Source organism: Apium graveolens, chromosome 10 (assembly GCF_009905375.1).
Source record: "Apium graveolens cultivar Ventura chromosome 10, ASM990537v1, whole genome shotgun sequence".
NCBI classification, from domain to species: Eukaryota; Viridiplantae; Streptophyta; class Magnoliopsida; order Apiales; family Apiaceae; genus Apium; species Apium graveolens.
Window position 1 is genome coordinate 241,135,396 of NC_133656.1, and position 24,045 is coordinate 241,159,440.

The 24,045-nt window shown below is 33.0% G+C and overlaps 1 protein-coding gene, 1 long non-coding RNA gene and 1 pseudogene across 2 annotated transcripts; 2 read left to right on the top strand and 1 right to left on the bottom strand.

Moving 5' to 3' along the window:
- Positions 1-2,069: 2,069 nt before the first annotated feature.
- Positions 2,070-13,239, bottom strand: LOC141692199 (uncharacterized; annotated as a pseudogene).
- Positions 6,190-7,478, top strand: LOC141689147 (uncharacterized). The gene is made up of 3 exons (XR_012562265.1): positions 6,190-6,418; positions 6,611-6,935; positions 7,094-7,478. It is a non-coding gene; the product is annotated as an uncharacterized LOC141689147 (long non-coding RNA).
- A 5,718-nt stretch (positions 13,240-18,957) lies between the features above and the next one.
- LOC141692200 (cell differentiation protein rcd1-like) lies at positions 18,958-23,133 on the top strand. The gene is made up of 7 exons (XM_074496933.1): positions 18,958-18,976; positions 19,184-19,255; positions 21,232-21,341; positions 21,652-21,756; positions 22,193-22,383; positions 22,593-22,665; positions 23,017-23,133. Exons 1-7 carry the CDS (start codon positions 18,958-18,960, stop codon positions 23,131-23,133), a joined length of 687 nt encoding a protein of 228 aa, XP_074353034.1.
- The last annotated feature ends 912 nt before the right edge of the window (positions 23,134-24,045 follow it).

Below are 24,045 nucleotides of genomic sequence, written 5' to 3' on the forward strand. Positions count from 1 at the left end.
ATTGAAAAAAGACGAGGATGTGCAAATTGTTCATAATGTAACTAGGTAAATAATATTTTTTATTTTTATTTTTAAAAATAAAAATAAAAAATATTATTTGCAGCAATTTTGTTGAAAATTAAGATTTCTAAAACTAAAAGAGTCGCTAAAAATAATGTTATAAAAATATAACATATAATTGGAGAGTTGATGAGTGTACCTGAAATTTTAAGGAGTTATACACATTAGAAGTGGTACAATGGTACTTTATATTTTAATTTTATACTTTTTTTTGTCAGATGTTCCAATATGATACTTGATAAATTCTTAAAACATGCCTTCTTTCAATTTAAATCGATACATCTTTTTTCCAACTAACATTTCTTTATCCTTTCAAAAAAAATACTACTTATAATAAGATTATGCATACATCATTTTTATATATATGTTTACTCTTTCATTGCTCTAAATATAATTTATCAAGCACATATAATTTGACCTATCTAAATAAATGTTGAATAAATTTAGTACTTAAATTACAATAGACATTTTGCATCATCCAAGTGTAATAAGAGAAGTTAGAACTCCATATATAATCCATATGTGCAAAATATTAAAATAATAAAATATGACTGGATCTGAGCATGTGTTTTGCTAAAAAAAATTATTTAATATATAAAAATCTTATATTGAAATTGAGATGACTAATATTACTTCCCAGTTTTTTTTAGCATAAAACAATTAATTTAAAAATTAGTCAGTCATCAATTATCTAGAATATATTGGAACAACCATGTAAGTCAATAACGTGAAATTAAAATGTAGTTATAGATGGGGACTTACATCTCCTCTTTAATGCCCAGGCTACAATTTTATATATAGTATCACATTAAATCTTAAAAGAAACTCATAAACATCATAAAAATATAGGCTGCATTTCTTTGTCAAAATTACCATCGTCAATGTACACAACCATATCAATAAGCAACTCAAAAACCAATGCACTTAAGGGCTAGATGGATTATTATGAGTATCTACCTGAAAGCAGCATTTCAGACCTAAAAGCTCATACTTTCTGACTTCATCATTTTTTTGAGAAAAGAACTCTACCAACTTGCGATCTCGTTATTTTCCAAAATTCTGGTATCTCATTATCCTTGAGATGCTCAAATGGATAGCAAACATGTTTAAATTTCTCGAACCCAAAATGAAAGTCCTGCAATAAACCATAAACAATTATAATATAGGCATATTTGTAAGGGGTTAGGGAACGTAAGACATTGCCTTCTTTGTTGCAACATGTACATAATTTGGGATGTTATGCAGATCCGCTAGAAGAGAAGTGGGTAACACAACTCATTTGTTCTCACTGTTATCCAAATTGAAAATCGAACCTTGTTTCATAGTGGGAGCTTTTGCAAAGCAACAAACTAATATCAAAGTAAAAGATAATTAATTATGTAAATTCTTGATTTTTTAAAGATTTGGTCATAGGGAAATGGTTGCTAACTTGTAAACACCTATGTACCTAAATTTTAGTCATTAGAGTAATCACTACGTCATAAGTGCACATAGGCAACCCCTACTATACAGTTGCATAAGGCCCAAATGGTGTTGCATAAGGTAATATCCAACACCAAGGGGGGTTGCCAATGTGGAAGTGGTCGTAGACACCTAATGCAACATTTTGTGCAACACTTGAAAGTATTGCATCAGGTGGATTTTGCAACAGTAAATCACCTATTGTCAACAACAGAAAGTGTTGCATTAGACCTGATAGGATAGTACACTTGGTCCTACGTGGAAACTGACACATCAGATGCCATGTCAGCAACAGGGGGTCCCTAGAGCCACATGAATAGAATAACAATAACAAGATTTGGGCCTTAAACTTAAGTAATGAAAGCAGTTTGACTTAACAGGTCAATCACTCAATATTATGGTATTAATTGGGGCCTTAAACTTCCCATTATTAATTTACTACTTATTTAACACAGCGCAATTAAACCCAACCAATAAAGTCAATAATTTCATTTTTAGAATTTATTACGAGCTATGGGCTATAAAAACATGCATCAACAAATGTACTTCTACCTAGGAACAGATTGAGCATTTGCCCCAAAAAGACGCAAAACAGATAGTGTACAAAGCGTAAAAGATTTGTGATTTATCTGCCAAGAGAGACTAAAACATAGAGCTAAATACAACCATAAAAGCAACTGGACTCAAAAGGTAAATTTTTTTGGAGTCAATATAGGCCCCGACATTTCCTTTAATCAAATTACTTGAAACAACTTGCAACTAGACCAAACAAAATTCATTCTAAATTTATATTTAACAAATCGATAATGTGCTATATAGTCTACATAGACATGCATAAAAAATGTACTTCCAGCCAAGGTTACAAAGGAGCATGTCCCCAAAAAGACGAGAAGCAAATTAAGTAAACTTACAATCCAAGGTTGCTTTGAGGATCTGTGGGGCATCCTCTCCTTGATTACTTTTTCCAATCTCAGTGGTGCGAGGGGAACTAAATCAGCAATTTTCTTTAAAGCTGCATGCACACGACAAAGAACTTGCTCCTTTTTTGCAAGACCACGTGGCTGCTGTAATAGCCTAAGGAAAGAAAAAGGCGGCACAAAATTTCTTACAAGCATATCCAAGCATAGATAGAGGTATTTTCCGCTCACTGCAGCCTATAATGTAGTAAAAGAAAAACTAATCCTTGATAAGAACAAGCAATGATATCAAAGCAACAACCAACTCAACCAATACATCCATCACATCTGGACCATAGTTCCACAAGCTTATGCCACTTATCTGAAGGTAACAAACTTTCTTTAACAACCAAAAAACTAAAATCCGAAAAAAATAATGGAAAAAGAAATGAGCAAAAATATTAATGCACTATTACTTACAGAAGAAAGAAGCATTTTGTGGTGATCAGAATCTATGTAAGAAACTGCTCCAGACAGGGCTTTCAAACTTGTCTTTTAAATTATAAAACAACATTAGGTAAGCCTTTACAGAAGTAATAAGAGGACATAAAGTTTACACATTTTAGTGCATATACTTTTCAAAAACACTCAACCTACCACAAGCATGGCCACTTCATCTGGTGCTAGGCATTTAGTATGGTGCGGAATCCCGATCAACTCGTGATAACTGTCAGATTGACCCTGAAAACTTATAAATCACTATTAATCACTATTAATCAACCATAAGATTGATCTTCAAGCTGAGAATCAATGTCAAATGATTAGAATTTATAACATATAAAAATCCATTATCTACTTAAATGTTTGAAACTGCAAACAGACCTGTATGAGGATTTTCTCTCCATAGTTCTGCTTAACAGTAGACAAGAAGCTCGGCAAATTCCTTGATGCAAGTGAATGCATACAAAATTAGTTTTTAGTTGTAGACCCAAAGTAATTATATCTATGAATTACATAAAAGAAGATAAAAAGTACCTGCCCAGTTGCCCTCTTTTGTTTGAGCCCAATAATGAACTCATCATCCAGCAACTTTTGGTTATTTGTTCCGACGTCGATGGTAATAGGCAAGCACTGCAAATACAACACAAATATACAGTTTAGAATAAGAATTATTAATAATGTCATAGTATAGATAGGAAGCTTCATGTAACCCAGGTGGCCTTGTTATCTAATTGAATAGAACCATGAAAAGTGGTTAAGGGACTGCACGGATATACTCTACGTTCCCATGTTGCTAGCAGTAACATCCATAACATACCACCACAGTCTGGTAGCCACAATCAAATAATAGACCCTAGAACTTATATTCAGTATTTCTAAATAATGATTACTGGGATTGATTTTGGTGATCCCATTGCTCATGACCGACTTCGCTTCTATTATATACCCAGTGTTGCACATTTATGCTCCTTCTATTTTAATTACTTTGTTTACTTTTGCTAAGTACTTCATCCTATTCTGTTTTCTTGCTTGCTTCTAAAAATCTGAGGTGCTTAACTCTTCGTTGCTTATTATGCTACATACTAAGCAATAAGTCTGAGTGACTATGTACTGCTAACTATATTTTGTTTGGTAAAAAATTAAGTCCTCGTTTATAAGAATATCAAGATCCAATTCAATAGAATGAATAATTGTTCTATGTTTAATTTGTTAGCATAACTCAAGCAAGGGCAAAGCTTATGCACATTTACTTTATAAAGCAATTGAAGAAATAGTTCTAATATCCACTTAAGGACACACACAATTAACTATTTTTCTTAGTGCAAGACCCTCCTATTGTATTCAGTTTTTTATAATGATTGTTATTTGATGAAGAAAAAACTACTTAAAGAATATATTATCTCAGCTCAAAAACTAGTTAAAGAATTTATGGATAACTGGTGTCACTAAAATTTCTGAAGTGTTCGGGTAATACATGCCTTAGATTGAAGAACATGTTACCTTGATCCGTTCATATTCTCTGACTGCACAGGTTTTAGCTTCCTCTGTTACTCTTACATTTTCTTTCAACTCATCTATTTTGCGAATTCACCACAAAAAATCTTTGATGAAGGAGCTTCAAGCTTTTCAATCCTTACATTCAAGGAGGCCAGTTCGGATAAAAGAGTTTGCACCATCAACAAAGCATTCGCGCGGTCAGAAAATGCATTGTTAATTGCCAACATCACCCCAAGATAGTCATGAAGCTTATCCTGCAGTATAAGAATAGAGCATCTGTAAAAATCTAGCACTTCGAGTGGAACAAGATGCTTGAAAAGATAAAGGATCATGATTAAAGTTAGCAATTCAAGTCTGGGAAAGTATAACAATCCAGTAACTTACCAGATGCTTGACAGTTTGTGCATTCAACTCCCGATAGAGTCTACTAGCTTTGACAGCAGCAGTAGCTGAAAGAGATATGTCCTAAGTCCAATCATGTATGAGGATTTAGGAATAACTTTTATGTAATATGTTTTGATTTCATTGATATTAATAAAAGGCTTGTTTTGTTTTTATTGCGGGCTCTATCTATTTAAATGTTTAAATAAGACATACCACAGTTTAGAGTAAAGCTTTTTATGGATTGTGATGAGATCATAATAATGAGACCTAAAAGATGATAACTCTAAACTTAAATAGTTCCTGGTCGTAGGATTACTAACTGGTAATTAATAATCCGTAAAGATCGGTACATACTATGATTGCTTCATTATGAAGGATGTCTGTTCTCATAGACATTTGTGTGGTGACACTATAGCTAGTATGTAGGTGCTTATTATAGAATAAGTTCACTGAACATGACTCACACAGCTGAACAACTGATGGAGTTCACTCACGTGTCAACAGTTGTTCACAAAGTGATAGTTGTACAAGTATCCACTACACCATAGATGGCCTACAGCAACACCCAAAAAAAGTTACAACAGGCCAAAAAAATGTTACCATAGCCACCCAAAAGACCTAAGGTAACATAAAATTTAGTTGCTTTTTTTCGAGTTACCTTTGACCCCTATGGTAACATTTCCTTTGCCCTGGTGCAACTTGGACTTTTGTGTTATAATAGACATCAAAGGTAACATCAATGTATGTCTATAGTATCACACTATGTATGTTACCTTTGCACTTTGAATTTGCAAAAAAAATGGGGCCCACTTGTGGGACACATATTGGGGCCCACAGGTGGGCACCATTTTTTTATAATGATTTGTATTATATTAATTTTATAGGATTTGTTTGTAAATTGAACATATATACCATTAACATATTTTTCATATGTAAAAAGCAATACTACATGAAATTCTACGATTCGAAATCGAATAATCCCAAAATATCATTACATACCACAAAATGTATTACATCCAAACCAACTCAAACATTCAAACCATCACATGTCTAAAACTAAGACAACAACAATTATTTTAACTAAACAAAATAGTTCAAGTTCTTTACTAAACATTAGAAAAAAAGATAAACTTGATAAAATAGCAACACCAGATGACATTCTCCTCGACTTCAGATGCATAGTGTTTGGTCCACTTTTTGTTAAGTGTCCTCTTTTACCAGCATGTCCCTAACCGCACGATACCCCAAAGATAATGCACAAATTAGTTTGACTCCAAGTTACCTCTTCTTTCCTGTGACTCAGTGATGTAAAACTCAGTTTACATCTATTCATCAAATCCCAATATATATGAACATATACAAACAGTCAGTGCAGAGAAAAAAATAATATGCATTCCGACAGATAAACTGAAAAATTAGCAGAAATAAAATTAAACTGCAATTTTTAAAATGGACTATTACTTATTTTGACATCCTAAATCATAACATAACATCACTGTTCAATTGAAGCTGCCCAATTGAAGGAGTGTGAACTGTTGATCCCTCTACAAGTCCCCAGAATTAATCATGTTGTTCTCTTTGGCGATGAATGCCAGCTGCCAGCATTTGTCAGTAGCAAGGTAGAGAAAGTTGTTTCTAAGAATTGCAATAAGATAATTTTTTTTAACTTGAGTCCAGTATTTTAGAAAAATATATAGATATATTTAATTTATAGAATAAGTCCATTAGTGTAATATCAATGGAAGTAACATATATATATATATATCTCGATTTTAGAGTAAATTACCTAATCCATGTGCTATCTATGTTAGGTTTCTACTGAAGTTGGCATCGGCCGAAGCTTGTTCCAGAGATTAAGTGCCCTTGGTGTTTCCAGAAACCTCCTTGACATTCAATACCGAATGCATCCCAGTATAAGTAGATTTCCAAATGCAAAATTTTATCAGAATCGAATAATGGATGCAGAAATTGTCAGAAGTAACATTTATGAGAAGCTTTACATACCTGGTCCTATGTTTGGCACCTATTCCTTTTTGAATATTTCTTGTGGTAGGGAGGATAATTCCGACTTGCATAGCTTGAAAAACATGCTAGAAATAGCTGTCCTGCTTAAAATAATTCAGCTGCTGTACAGAGGTATATTAAGGGAGTTATTTATTAGCATATGTAGTTGTTTAAATGTAATTAAATTGAGTTGCACAAAATTTAACCCTTCTGGAGGATTATACTTTTTCTGTTTGTAGTAACTAGCTATAGCGAACAGTTTTTCTAAATCCGTATTTTACAACGTACAGCATGCGAAGCAGCCAAAGTAAAGGTTACAATTGGAGTTATCTCCCCCTATTCTGCTCAAGTGTCTGAAGTTCAACGAAGACTTGGGTAGAAGTATGATGACCATGAAAATTTTAAGGTGCATGTCAGATCCATCGATGGTTTTCAAGGCGGAGAAGCTGAGGTTGAAACACCACTGGCAAAGGACAAACGAGGACCGCCAGATGGGAACCATGGGCAAAAAGAAAATCAAAGAGATGTGAATAGAGATAGTTAAGGTCGTATGTAGTGTTAGCTCTAAGGAAACAGAGAACCTGGTCAAGGGTTTGCCACTGGAACCAGCTGCGTAGTGAAAAATCATGGAGCTAGAAAATGTAATGCACGGGGTACCAAATACGTAAAAGTACAAGTTCATATTTGAGTTCGTAACAGGAAGTTTATGCAAATTATAACATAACAAAATGCAAGCCTAAGCGAAACAAACCTGTAAAACTGGTGTTTTAGCTTCGATGAAGCCTAAAGATTAAACTGTCTTGCGTACTTCTGATACAACCTACTGAATTTGTGCAGAGGTTAACATCCAATTTTCAATAAGTCATGACTAATATAAGACAATGACAAGCTTTACATGGGAAATATGAAAGAAGGCATAGCATGAAGTGAACAAATCTTCATTCCTTCATAATCTCCACCAAACAACTTTAAATCTGACCAACAATCAATAGTCATATCAAACCACAAACCATAGGCTTCCAAATTAGCCACAAACTAACACAAAAACCCAACATTGAGGTGGTCTGTCATTGTGCCAAGAAGGATGACATTGTGCCAAAAAGATCAAACAAATGAGGCATATCATTAACATATGAATAGCAACATATCATTAACAGAACTCGACTCAACCTTCTACGTGGCTGTGCTACACTCGATCATTTCTGGACTACGTCTACATATCATTTACAGAACTAGACTCAACCTTCTGACTTTAGCACAATCAGTTCTGTATGCCTATACTTACCTGAACCTAAGCCTACTCTTCAAATAACAAAAATATCAACACACACAACACGATATGGTTTACTCCACAGTATTACGTCTATATAACATCCATTTTACTAGATTTTAGATATAGTCAGGACAATCTTATAACATCATACACAATAAATCACTCGATCAAAACTTACAAAAACTTTAAATCAATAAAAACCTAACAAATCAAACAATGAAAACTAAACAAACATCCCATTTCAATAAACATACAACATAGCTAAACTAACTTTAAAATATACTTGTTCCGCATGATTCTTAAGCTCCTGCATCTCCTTTCCACTTTCCTCCAGCTCCTGCACTTCACTCTTCAAAACCCTAGTTTTTGACAAAATGAGTTATAACCAAATCAATTTAATTAGTGCATCTCAGCCAACAACTATAACAATGTCATTACGAGAAACAGCTAAATCGACATATACGAAAAATGAAAAACAACCTGAATTGTTGCGAAATATCTGTATATTCAGAATCGAGGAGATCAATTCGAGACTTAATCGATAAAATAACGAAATACTTAGAAGCAATCTGTTGTTGTAGATTCAAACACCGATGATCGGCTAATATAATTGAAGAGATTTTGGAAGCTAACAGTAGAGATATGAGAGAGACGAGTGTACTGGAAATTTGGGCGGCCGGATACGAGAACCAGAGAGATTGTTTGAGTTTGAGATTTGAGAGAGATTGTTTATAGGGTTATGAAAATATGGGTGGCCTTTTACCCAAAATTTGGGCGGCCTTTTAGTTAAATTTTTTTGCCCCGTTTTAAACATTTTACTACCCAAAAAGTTTCATAAAATATTTTGTGTTTTATTTTTTTAATAAATAAAAATTTAGTTATTATTTTACAAAAAACGTTAATTACTTATTTCTATTTGTTTACTTTTAAAAATTCGTATATATATATATACTTTTTATTTTTAAAACTTTTATATTAGTGCTCGTCTTAAAACAGGAGGAATTTTAATTATTTTTAATTTTTATTACTTTTAAAGTTCAATTTTTAAGTATTTTTAAATTTACTAGTTTTAAAAGTTCCTATTTAAAATTTCATTAAATATTTATTATATCCACGTGTAACTCATTTATTAAATTTGTATATCACCTTAAGTATTCTTATAAAATTAAGATATAATTTTAAAAACTATTATATATATGTTTTTATACTCTAAGGTAACATTTTGACAAGAATGTGACAAGCTGCAACACTTTTTACCTAGTGCAACATCACATTTTTGGCTAAGGTAACACAAAAAATACAATGTTAGATTAGGTCATGAGTACCATATCTAGGGTAACATATTATGTAACATTCTCGAAGAGGGCGGTTGCGATAGGCCATCTATGGCGTAGTGATCCTTAGACTTGAGGTCATCATAGTCATCTTGTGTACACTGAACTATGCTTTGGTTTAGTTCTTAGTCTCAAGGAACAATTATAAGGGCTTTACTGGGTATAGGAATTTGTACACGAAGATAGTGTATGATCAATAAAGGATCTACCCCTTCCAGTATAGGAAGAGAATGTTCAATGCTGATCCACTTATGTTAGTTCAGGAATCTCTGGCCAGAGTGAATGAAATTAGAAAGGAGTTTCTAATTTACATTAAATAGAACTAAGCATAGTGAATGGGAAAGCAAGTGATTAAATAAGATAGGCTTGACACAAGTTCCATGCCTTGTATTTAATCGTGATATTGCAGGGTAGAAGGAATTAATTGTACGATTTCTACTCACTGAATAGGTTCTTCGTATTCTAAATAGTGAATTCGTATTATCCGGATAGTCGCGATATGCTGAGAAGTATCCCTCACGATGTAGAATAAATATGATTAATTAATTAATCATATTTAATGAATTAGAGAATTTATATAAATAATGATAAAATAGTTTTATTATTATTTATTTCTACTACCGGCTTAATATTGAAACTACAGGGTCACACCATAAAAGAGAATGATTTAATAGTGGAGGAATTAATTAATAATGGCTGATAATTATTTATTTATGAAATAAATAATTAATTGGCAAATTTAATAATTGATTTAATGAGATTTAATTGATTATATATTAATTAAGAAAAGGTTCTTAATATTATTAATTAAGAATTTAATTTTTGGAAATTAAATCAAGTGAGAGAATTATTTCTAAAGAATTTAGAAAAAGGATTAATAATTAAAAGGTGTTTTAATTATTAGTGAAAATAATAAAGGGTTAATAATAATAATAATATTTTATGGGAAAATTTTCAGCTGAAAATTTTGCCTATAAATATACTATTATAAACCCTATTTTTGCCTTAACCAAAAAGATTGACAAAACCCTAATTCTCTCCATCTCCTCCTCCTTCATTACATCGTTTTCTTGGTGGATACCGATGGAGTGCTTCACACTTGAGGAGCAGCTGCTAAGGATCTCCGTTCATCGTTCTTGGATCGCTATTAAAAACCTCCATCTTTCCATTAACGTAAAGCTTCTTAAGGTAAACATACTGAACTACGAATTAAATATTATATTTTCGCATGGATCCTGCGGAGGGTTTCGGTTCTTTTTAAGATTAAATTTATGTTTTCGCTGCGTTTATGTAGCCACATTTTTCATGTCTGCAGATCTCACCCTTTGAGAGTTGAACATTGCCTCATCCGCCTCAAACTTCGTTAGCTTGACAAAAGCCAACCCCAGTTGCCCCATCGTCTCCCCAATTTCTTGCTGAGCTTTAATTTCATGTCAATAGCATACTTCCCATTTCATTATACATATTATTAGTACCTAAATCAACTACATGACAGTAATAAATATTACAAATTTACATATAACACCGAGGCAAATATCGATATTTCCATTATTGTATGGAGCTAGGAAATTGATTAACATACATTTAAGCTCAATCAAGTCTGAGATGTCGCAACTCAAAATGGTCTCGCTAGATCAACATTATAAGACAAATATCAATACATATTTGAATCGAGAAACATTACTAATTATATAAACCGACAAACATAGCACTCAAAATTTATAATTTACATCAAAAGAGTTCAATAGACCTGCTGAGAAGCATTACCAATCTGATTCTCGAAATCCTACAACTTACCCTTCCTCTCCAAAAATTCCTTATCTTCCTCCACAACCGGTGGCTTAACCGCACCCCAATCATTCGTAACCGACTGCTTCAACTCCTTAAAAATCCTCAACAAATCCCTCCCTCCTTTCGCAGGCAACGCAACCTCATTCACATCCAATGCACTCCCTTGCAAACTCTCCCTCCCAAACAACTGCCAAGGCAACTTCACCGCCCCATCCAACATTCTCGACGCCACATCGCCACATCCGTGGTCCTCACCAACGGCAACTTCCCTTTCGACACGTCTTGCTCCTTCTGAGGATCCGAAACCGTGATTCGCACACACTTCGCTCCGGAATGTGAAGTCGAAGTTGCGAACAAATCATGACCGTTCACTCCACTTCCTCCGTTGCTATCTTCTCCATCGAACGATCGAAATATTGCTTCAGCATACGAAGGCGGTTCGAGAAACGTGTTGTACGGATTAGGTTGTTGATTTCTCGATTGTTTCTACACATCTCGGATCGAGATGTGTAGGAGAATATAATAAGAAGGTGAGCGGAGGAGAGGATGGTGGAGGTGAGAAGGGGTGTGAAGATCTGAGTGAAGAGAGGAGTTGAAAGACGAGGCGACCACTGCTAATGATTTATGTTTGTTAGGGTTTTATATAAAAATGATAAATTTTTAGGGCTTGTCTGTTAACGGGTTGGGCCTTGACTTAATTAAGTCTTTACAATCATAATTTCTTAATTATTTTGATAAATATCTTGTTGCTTTTCTGTAAATTATTTAAATATTATTTTAATTTTCGAGTATCAGCTCAGATTTAGAGAGAAAGAGTGAATTTTTGTTAAGGGGGAAATAGCCACCCAATTTTTTGGCCTGGGAAAGTGTGCAGATTTGTGTCTCAACATCATTTAATTATTTTTTTAGTTTTTTATTAAATATTTACAATTTTAAATATTATAAGAAAATTGTATAACTAATGTAAAATATATGTCAAAATAACACGACAATGATAAAATTAATCGGAACAATTATTTGTATAATTGAATTGTCGAACAAGAATTCAAAAAAAAATAGAAATCATTCGGGACAAGAATCTACATGGAACCCGTGTTGACCGTAATTTGACTATTATAAAAACACACGATATAAAATCTATTTTTTTAAAAAAAAATTACACAGCTTAAAAATTAGTAGGTAATATCATCCGTACAGTTGGATCGTTGAACAAGAATTTTAAAAAAAATAGAATCACCACTCGGGACAAGACTTGGTTATAGGAACTCGTGTTGACCGTAATTTGACTATTATAAAAACACACGCTATAAAATCTAAATTTTTAAAAAATAATTACACATTTTTAAAATAAGTAGGTAATATCATCCGTACGGTTGGATCGTTGAACAAGAATTTTAAAAAAATAGAATAATCACTCGGGACAATACTAGGTAACAGCAACCCGTGTTGACCGTAATTTGACTATTAAAAAAGCACGTGATATAAAATCTAATTTTTTTAAAAAAAAATAAACATCTCTAAAATTAGAAGGTAACATCATCTGTACGGTTGGATCGTTGAACAAGAATTTTAAGAAAATAGAATCACCACTCGGGACAAGTCTTGGTTATAGGAACCCGTGTTGACCGTAATTTGACTATTATAAAAACATACGATATAAAATTTAATTTTTTTTAAAAAACATTTAGACATCTCTAAAATTAGTAGGTCTCATCATCCGTACTGTTGGATCATTGAACAAAAAATTTAAAAAAATAGAATCACCACCCGGAACAAGACTACGTAATGTGAACCCGTGTGCACCGGGGTTTGACTATTAAAAAAGCACGTGATATAAAATTTATTTTTTTTAAAAAAAATTACACATCTCTAAAACTAGTAGGAAATAAAATTTGTACGGTTGGATCAATTAAAAATTATTTAAAAAAAATTATAACATGAATATAACAAACAAATTTTAAGAATAGTACAATAACTAACGCAATACTAAATAACCTATTGCAACACCAGAAAGCAAATGCAACGCCTGAAGTGCCATGTCAGCAAGTGGGCCCCACTATGTGCCATGTCAGCATGCCACGTCAGCATTTTGGTCCCCCATGTGGGTCCCACTAATCCCATGTCAGCATGCTGCCGTGGCATGCCACGTCAGCATTCCACATCACCAATTGGCCCCATATGTGGGGGCCCAAAATGCTGACGTGGCATGACACGTCAACATGCCACGTTAGCACCCGTGGGTCCCCAGCACGCCACGTCAGATTTATTTTCCACGTCAGCATTTATTAAATAAAAAAAAATATCTAATGCAACGCTATGACCTCTATTGTTACACGCTGCACAACACTAACAGTTATTAGCAATGGTAGCTTCAATGTAATGCAACGCTTTCATCACTATGTTGCAATAAACTGAAAATTTTGTAGATAATGCAACGCTTTTTGTGCAACGCTGGATAAAAACCGTTGCCTATGCGCACTTATGGCGTAGTGAATGTTCATGACCGATAAGATGATGATGCCTAAAACTTTTTTACCTATGGGAGGATTAGCTAAGAATGCGATCGCTATCCAACCTGAAGCTTGATAAATAGACCCTACTTTAATAATCACTTTGTACTTTACATATTTTGTAACTCTAATCCAAGATATAAATCAATCACCTGGTTCCTAACGTGCAAAAGACTCAGAAAAGCTCATCTTAGTTAAAATTATGTACATGCCTTCAGGAGAACATATTGTAAAGGCTAAAATCTAAATTACATGAAAAGAGAAGATGAAAGGAGAAAAATACGACAAATATAAAAGTAATAGGAAGAAATAAAGGGAGAAAATCATTAATCCTTGAGATGGATGGCATGAGAGATGTGTTCACCTCCACTTGAAACTCAAAAAAGCTCATCGTCCATTAATGTTGTAGATCCATGAGAGCACACCATACACAAGAGATAACAATCCAAAAAAATTAAAGATTATGATACGATAATTGGTGGAATAATATCAAAAATTGCACATGAACTACAACTTTAAGTCTCTCGTTCATTAATTGGTGGAATATCGATGACAGATCCTTCCCCGCTATGCAAGCACTTTAAATACCTGTTAATAAACCAGGTAAAATTGAATTCCTGAAGAAAAAATAGTTACTGAAACTTCAAGAACTAATATGGCCAAATAATAAAATTATCGACATTATTCTAGAACACAATTATATACTCTTCTTAAAACCATGTGCTTCTTACGACAAACTGTAGGAATGGCAAAATAATCCGATCCGACGGATACCCGATCCGAAACCCGAAATTTTGGATTTACCGAACCCGATTTTTTAGATTTGGATATGGATTTAATTTTTAAACCCGGAAATTTTTGGATTTGGATTTGGATATTAGGTAAACCGATCCGAAACCAGATCCGAAAATTTTTTGATATTGGATTTGCAATAAATTTTTATGTTTATGTTAAAAATTAACTAATTATAAAGTTTAATAAAATATAATTATTCAATCATTTAAATGGGTGATAAGGTTTATAAGGTTAACAAAATATCTTTTAGTAATAAATCTAAAAAACTGGGTATCAATTGAGTTGATTTTTTAAATATTAACTATAGATATAATAACACAATTAATGATGTGGTGGAATGGTTGAAGATTACACGTTAAAACTCTTTCGCTACAAGTCGGTTGTTCAATCTCAAGCACTTGTAATATCAATAATTATACAAAATTTCAGATTTCAGGTTCAGATTCGGGTTTCGGGTTCGGGTATGAATATCCAATTCAAAAATATTTCGGGTTCGGTTATACCCGAATCCGATCCAAAATTTGATGGATCGGGTTCGGATATTCATTTTCGGGTATTTTTCGGGTTCGGGTCGGGTTCGAGTATTGATAAAATTTTCGGGTTTGGATATGGATTCTGCAATACTCGACCCGATCCGACCCGATTGCGATCCCTAACAAACTGGATTTGTTCCCCTAAAAACAAACATCTAATGTTGTGAAAAATATTTAAAAAATCATATGCCTATATAAACTTATACAAATAATTTAAGCTTAGTTTTTTGTACATGAAAATTAAAAAAGAATTATACATATATATATAGGAGAATGATCAAATAGAAACCAAAATTAAAATAGAAACTAGAAACTAATCTAAGCCATTAGATCAACATAATCTAATGGTCCCCCTTAAATCACCCCACCCAACTACTCTGCACCCTCCAACACTCAATTTCAGTTTTTCCCCTCCGTTTTTAATTTGATTTTTCCCGTCAAACCGTAATTTTTTTTTTAAAATCCGATTTCACTGTATTTTTCTACATCTCTCAACGATCGATTTGCATACCATATGTGTTATATATATATATATATAGAGAGAGAGAGAGAGACTTGTACTTATATGTTTGTGTGAATGGAAGAAGCTTGCCTTGTTGTAACATGACATAATTTCTGTTAATTGGATGCTTTGCAAATCTGCTAAGAGAGGAGTGGTGAACAGAACTCACTTGTTCTCACTGTTATCCAAATTGAAAATCCAACCTTGTTTTTTGTTGGGAGCTCCTGCAAAGCTACAAACTCATAATGATTGAAACATGTACGTAATCTTAATGTATTGAAAACTAAATGTTGGTAGCAAGAATAAATGAATTTAAAGTCATTTTTCAATTATAGTTTTTATAAAAATAACATGCAACTCTTCCCAACAAAGAAAAAGCTCACAAACTTTTCCACAGTACACAAAAGTAGCACCAAACTTGAACCAAATATTGTAAACAAATAGGTAAGAAAGCACTGAGTTGTGATGCTGGATTCTGGAATACACCCTCTGTTGGTGCATCAAGTATCATGTGATGATGTTTAGTACTCCCTCTCCCTCTGTTCCTAAAAACGTTTCCTATTTGTGTTGGACATGTTTTCCAATGCATACTTTTGATTCTTAATATCTTTAATTTCGTATTAGTATTAAATATAAAAACTTCATTATATTAAAGTACTCATATATACGAATTTAACAAGATCACTCATGATTATATTTGATCTTATAAATTAGACATAAATTAATAGTCAATCGCTTACGTTGAATAGTGCCAAAAGTCAAAATATGGAGTCACAGCCAAAATATTTAGTGATAGAAGCACCTCACACGCAAAAATCACCCACAAATTCTCTGGATGTGGACATGATTCACACATCAATTCCTGATTCTCCATCTTTAACTCTCATGGAGAAGCCAAAATCTACAGCAAGTGAGCATTATTTTTTAGATGATTTGTTGGCTCACTTGCCATTTCTTTCTGATTCTACTGAGAATACTATGCAAAATCTCATCAATCACCACAGATTCTACAGTAGTTTCCACTCCAAACTCTGTCATTTCTACTATCTCGACGAATATTGTTCATCCATTGACCAGTGATTGTATCTCGACGGATGTGTTTAACAGCATTTATCCATTGACACTTTCAACTATAGCTTCGACGGATGTTTCTCATCCGTTGACAATCACTGCACAACTTGAAATCTCAACTGTTGTCACAAGTGCAGATGATTTAGTAGTTGTACAATCACTCTTAGGATTGAGGAAAGGGAGTGAACATAGTGAGAGGCTGAGTTGCTCTCAGGCAAAAGGAGAGGAAAAGAGTGAAAATATGTAAGGTATTTCTTCCAACTTGGCGAAAGTGAGTGAGTGGAGTCTCGCCTTAGTAGGTGAAGGTGAGGGTGTGAGGGTGGGAAGCCAAGGGGAGCCCTTGATGTAAGAAAAGAGAGATTATGAGAGAAAAGTAGGTACAGAAGAATGGGAAGATCCCATTGTTAGTGAGTTAAGGGATGTCAATGAGGCTGAAAAGAAATAGCTATTTCAGCAAGATTATCAAGCTGTCTTAGACTCTGTTTCTTTTAAAGCTGAGGCATTTACTCACCATGTTCCAGCTTATGAAGTTTTAGCTGAACAGGACAATGTGGCTTCTGAGAGAATTATCAACTTGGTGCACACAACGGCTTCTATGCAAAGGGCCAAGGATGCAATCACTACCATGCCCTTCACAGCTGGTGATGAATTTGACTATCCAGCTGGTGGTTCTGAGGAGTTTGGGGATGAAGATGATGATGAAGAAGATTTCATGCACACAGGGGGAGAAGCAGGCCATAGCTCAACTACAAACACTCCATCTTGGATGTTTAGCAAAGACTGTGATGAGCACCATTTCAAATCAACTCTCTTTCACATCATTCAACAAACTCAGACAGCTCTTCAAGCCACTACAAATTCCAACACCAAGAGACTTCTTCATTTACTTTATTTTCTTCTATTTTCATTAATAATTTACTGAAATATCCCCACTTCCGTTAAAGTTAACGGTTATCTTGGATGGAAAGTCATTAACGGGGTGCAAATAGAAGAGAAATTAATTTTATGGGGTGCAAGTTGACAGAGAAAATAATGTAGACTGAAATCGCAAAAATAAAAATAAAAGTGGATTATGAACTGCCAATTACTAAAATAAAAAGAATTTTTTTATTGAATAACACACAAGTCAAAGATTTTTAAAATTGAAATCCAAATTAAATATGTCGATCCATTTATATCAATATATTTGATAAAAAGTAATATTGTAAATTAATGATAAAAAGTAATATTCTAAAATTCTCGATTAGACCCATCAATCCACCATTAATCCTATACAAAGTACTACACTAATTGATTTTTGAAATATTTGAATGGAATCCTTACATAATGTGTTGGATTCATCAAATTTTGATTGGAAACTCTGGTTCGAATCTGCGAATTTATTAAACATGTTAGTATAGTTCAAAATTTATATCCCTTAAACCTAAATTTTTTATGGTTGTTTCCAAAATTATTGTAACTATTGATAGCTGAAATTAACTGGAATAAATTTATCTTTTACATAAATTTTAAGGCAAAATAATAGATTCCATTTATGTCATGAAATACAATCAAAATGTCATTGAAATCGCACTATTATATATTTTGAAAAATTAACGTAAATATTATCATTAACGACTTTACTTCCATAGGTGATTAAGAACATTATAATTTATTAATTACTTTGTTTGAATAAATAATAATTACTATAATTTTTAAATTTTTTCCATATATTAGTATTACTTGGAGATCTTGAATTAGAAATTCTCATTAAAATCTGCAAATTTTTAAAACAACATATCATTTAGGTTTCAAATTTTAAAAAAACTTCATTTTTTAAATATTTATACCATGTATAAACTTTATAGCCGTTTCTAAAGTAATTAATTGATTGTTAGAAGTTGGTTGGAATAAATTTGATTTTAACGTTAATTAACCGCAAAATACTGGAGTTTATTTAAGTCACGAATACGATCAAATATCATTACGTATCTTGAAATATATGTCTGTTGAAATTACATTATTACCATCATGTACAATTTAACTTATATAAGTTATTTAAAAAATCATATTTTCCAATTATTGTTTATTAATTACCCTGCTAGTACAAACAACAATTGGTATAAATTTATACATGTGTAAGATTGCTCCTAGATTTTAAAATTTTTGTGCAACCTTATTTATATAGCATAACAATTTTCTTTTCCCAAACTACCCCAAATTATTTGATGCAAAACATGAAAAATCTTACAAATATTTAATCACAAATTTACAGGTAAAAGGTAGGGATGAGGTATGTAAAGTGTGGGTTTAGGCCCAATACCATGAACCGCTAACGTCCCCTAGAAATTGGTTTTCCTGTGACCATGTGTAATAAAACAATTGGTCAGTTTCCAAATAACTGCAAAAAGGATACGTCCAGCACCCAATCCTAGGTACACAACAGTGACTCGCCTAAATGACTGTATAGTATCATTTAATTTTGCTTGTTAGAAGTTTAAAGTGCAGAGTCAAATTACTTACACTCTATGTTCTAATGTCTATTCGGTGATATAGTATATTTCATTTCTAACATGTGATTTATCAATACAGAAACAGGGAAGAATTCAAGATTTGGCCCTCCAAATTTGGCGGTCAATCAGTACGGTTTTCTTACTCCTATCGGTATGCACAATGACTTGGGTCTACCAAATGCTTTGCATTGATCAAACTAAATGTATTTGTTTTAATATTTGCTTAAGTTTATATCATGTCGTGAATTCTTTTTATTAACTTCTAATTTTGGTTAACATTAACAATAAAAGTTCCCTGTTTTGATTTGAGTTTCTTCCTCAGATCTTAATACTGAAGTGGACTACTAAACCAAAATGGCAGTATCTAGGTTACATTGTTATATTTGATCTTCTCAAGTCCGGAGTCCCCCAGTTATATAGTATTTAATCAATATTTTGTGATTAATGATCCTTATTCTTTCTTGTCTTTTGAAATGATTATACTTGTTTGTGAATCCCTTGATCCTTGTGTCCGATACTATGACATGCACATCCCCTCATCTGATAGGGGATTCTTCCTGAATCCTAATTTTGATTCTTTCACCACAATTTGTAATCAAAATTTCTGTTAACCTCCTACTTTCCTAAAATTAAGTTTCTGTTTTTGTTAGTAAATACAAACGTATTATGCTGGTGTTCATTTTTGCATAAATTAAAATATTTTACCTGTATTTTATGTTTTAGATCAATAAATTATGCATTTGATTAAATTTGCTTATAGTTTGTGGTTTTTTTAACAAGATTGAATATCTGTAACATGAAATCTAGAGAAAATCTATATTTCTATATATAGTGTCCCCCGCACCCGAATTCCCATATTATTATATTTATTTATTAGATTTTTGTCCACGCACCCAGCACTTCTGCACCCGTATCCTTGCTTGTCAGTTGCCGAAGAAATCTTTCATTGAACTAATGAGAAGATTTGCGCAGATCTCAAATATTTTGGAAATTTGAAATTTTGAAACCCAAAAATCTGGAAAATAGGCATTGTAAGGAAGTTCTGCAACTTTTATGTCACACGTCTTAGAGAAGTCCTACCCTTAAGATCAAGTTGCATCACATCTCAATCAGAACATGATACAATTTATGAAATCCGCACATGATGGTCATTGGAATCATTTAAATGATTTACTACTTTGTTTGACAAGCTCAGCCTTGTGGTTTGTATTGGCTATTCTATCTATTCAAATGAGAATGTTGTGTTTTACAGTTGGTGATTAATGGAATTATCTTCTTTATTGCAGGAAGTATTATCTATATACAAGTGGTTAACACCTGAGAAACTTACTATGAAAGATTCAAGTAAAGTTTGTGATGTACTTGTTTTGTTTGAGGTCATTTCCGCTCCTTTAATTTCCTTTTCTAGTGGTATTAACTTTGTAATGTATTTGCTTTATATGTTCGATTTCCTAATTTTCAAACTTTTTTCTTATCAAATTTATTTTTACTTATCAAATTTATTATCTATATACATCAAATTTATTTTTACTTATGCAGGAGCCATAGCTGGTACTCTATGAACTTAAAAATTATATATGCAACTCTAATATCAAAGTGTATTTTCTATTGAATGCAGTGTTTGGCCACTCACCCTCAAACGAAGATGCAGTTCCTTAATGGTATTTTTCTAAACTTTCTGAAAGCTATGTGACTGGTTTCTGTTAATGTATTCAGTATTTACATTAGTCTTCTTCAACATAGTTGGATGTATCCATAGTTATAGCTTCTTCTCACCAAATGATATAAGCTATATTCATTCTATAACTTTTGCTGATTTCTTGCTGTCTGATATTGCTACTTAAAGACTACACATGATATTGTCGAACTTGACGTGTTTTGATATATAAATGCATTCACTTTATATTTCAAGCTGGTATGATTTGTTTATGTGAACACCAAAGAAACAGGACACTGAGGTAAAATCAGGGATTCAGTTGAAGTTACAAGTTTGTTACATATATTCTGGGATGAGGATTTTGCAAACTTATTCAAATATTGTTATTAACTGATTTGAATAGGATAATTAAGGAGCTAGATAAGGTTAATTGTAGACAGACTTGTATTAACTTACTTTTGTCCTTGCAGTTCAGATACATTGTTACTTGTACCCTTTCTTGGAGACTGAAGAAACGAGCAAGCCATTCCAGTACCTAAGGCTAATGAGCTTGGGGGTCATTGGTGGTCTTCTGAAGGAGGTACAATTCCACTCTAAATCAATACATGATACCTTCAATTTTTTATACTTTAAGCCATTTGAATTATTAAAACAGCTAAGCACCAGTAACCTTGCATGGAAGTATTTTATCATTGCTAGTTGCTACCTGCCCTTTCAAGTTTCAGCTCTGAATTGAATGCAATGTTGAGATGAATTAGCTTAATCAGAACCATAGTTCAAGAAAATGTCCATTATTTCTTACCAGATTGCATATCAATTTGCTTTAATATGATCTGATATGCCTATAAGGTTCTACTCCAAATATCATCTGAATCTTCTCTACTATGCAGGTTGGCGACCCTTCGACAAAGGTTGCTGTTCACTGTTTGCTTGAATCAGGACTCTTCCCTTTGTGTCTAAAATCCATAGAATATGGAAACGAACTTTCACAATCAGTAAGTGTCCATTAAAATTTGAACTCAACATTCTTTTGCTTCCAAGCATTTTTTACTGCAATATATCACCTTACATGTAAGACAGTACAGAGTATGTAATCTGGTTACTAAAAATTTCAAATTAATCTCCCTTTCTAGTGTTTCTGCTAGATGTTTATTGAAAAAGGGATTTTTAGTTAATACTCCATGTTTCGTATTAATACATATCAAGTAGACTTGATGAACATCTAATATTTTGGTGTTGATGAACATTAGTACCCAGCCATATATAAATCATAAGGTTTATATTGCATGGCATAGACTTGATCGTCCTAGTAAGAACCTGAGCAAATAATTCTGCAACAATTCCGGTACACCATCAAAATATAAATAGATCGACACCCATAGTTAATTGGCTCTTTAAACTCACTCTGAACACCTGTATATGGCTATACAGACTGCATCTTGGATAATGTCAAGAATAATGATGCAAGAGCAGGGACTACAGTATTGCTGTGAGCCTGCAAACCGGTTGTGTGCAATCATGAAGGTTTTTAATGACGTAATTGAAAAGATGCAGGATGAACCGTCTACTACAGTTTTGAAGAATATTATTCAATGTTATGTCATACTGTCCGATGATCCAAGGTTAGCCAGCAACCTTTGTAAGCATATCTTCCAAGCTGTTGTGTGTTTCTATTGTTATATCGTTCCTATACTTATTGTATTATTGATTTAGTACTTGTGTAAAAAATGTCTCTGACCAAGCACCGGATAGCTTGAGAGTGGTTTTATGTCCCTTGGGGCGGTCTGGTTGTTGTACTTAACAAACATAATTTGATGTGATTCGAATGCAGCAGGGGTTGTCTCCTCCTGAGAAGCTTCATTCCGCCAATACTGACGACTGCCCCATATATTGAAGCCCTTCGTGTAAGTCCATCCAGATGATCTCTTATATACATGTAAAAATGTGGACTCTATTCTGGCACAAAAAGCAAATTTCACTACCAAAATCCAAGTTTATAAAAAAAGTATCTATATTACGCATAAATACTGGAGGCACACACTATTTGCAATTGTGTATGCCTCAGCAACTTCTATGGGCATCTCTAGTTGCACAACAAAACCGACATCAATACTTCTAGATACACGACTCCTCGTTTTGAATATTACATAATTTTTTACATGAGTTTTTGTCCCGAGGACAGAGTCACAAGTACACACGCTGATATATCTTAAATGTTCTCATATAATATCTAATTTTCTATACATATTATGCAGGCACGCCCTATAACCTTAAAAAATTTACAAGATTTGTTTCAAAAGCTATCGATGGGATGCGGGCCAAATGCAGAAGCGGTTGGTGATGTTGCAGGTTCCTCACATCTTGATCGCTAGTTGATATTTGCTAGCTCTTTCCTTCCCTTATACAAGGGAAATTAAGAATTCTCTCATAGATCTCAGAAACCTTTTAATTTTAGCTATGATGTTAACAATATTTTTTGTAGAACAATTATATCTCCAAGTTGCAAAATAATACATGATAAACAATCATAAAATGTCCTATCGAGATTCATGTGGTTAGCTGATGATATTTTGGTGTTTAGTTTTCTCCTTTTACGCATTTTTTTATTTTCTTTACTCATCTTCTTGAATTACAGGCATGAACTCATTGAGTGTCACTATTGATCAACGCTCTCTCTGAACTCTGATGATTGAGATCATGAAAAAATATTGTTATGTTCAAAGATTAAAAAGAATAGATAAAGTACATAAAATATTATTACCATTAATAAATTTCTTTATGATTTATAAACAATATGTTGAGATTTTCTAAACTAAAACCATCTATTGAGGACTTGAGATGTCAAGAAACAAAAATTCGTTTATTTGCATCAAATTTTCGGTCTCAAGCATGTAAAATAGCAGTTACATTTGAGACATCAAGACCTGTGCATCTTTTTCTAGCTATCTATGTCTTCTATTTTTCCAGTTTGCGCAAATACACTAGAATCTTCATTCACATATTGCTGTGTGCGCATCATCAACCTTATAAAAACAAAATTGGCGGCTAACGAGTAGATGGGAAGAAAAATCTCTAGTTTAAATTGTGCAATTTGTTGATATGAACTTCAAGTTTCTACAACTGGAAGCTAAAAAGAAAGACATTGAGCTGTTGATTGTTTTGTTAGAAAACGTAAATGGGCTTACTTTGATTTTTCTACCTCACGACCAGGTGTATATGTGTGTGCTGTGAATAATATGAACAGGTGATGGTAATACAAAACACAAACAAGCTTTATATATATA

Excerpts from the sequence above, each read along its gene's own strand:
- LOC141692200 (XM_074496933.1), top strand. Across the intron at positions 22,384-22,592 it reads ATACTGTCCGATGATCCAAG|CAGGGGTTGTCTCCTCCTGA; the intron begins GTTAGCCAGCAA and ends ATTCGAATGCAG. Across the intron at positions 22,666-23,016 it reads CATATATTGAAGCCCTTCGT|GCACGCCCTATAACCTTAAA; the intron begins GTAAGTCCATCC and ends CATATTATGCAG.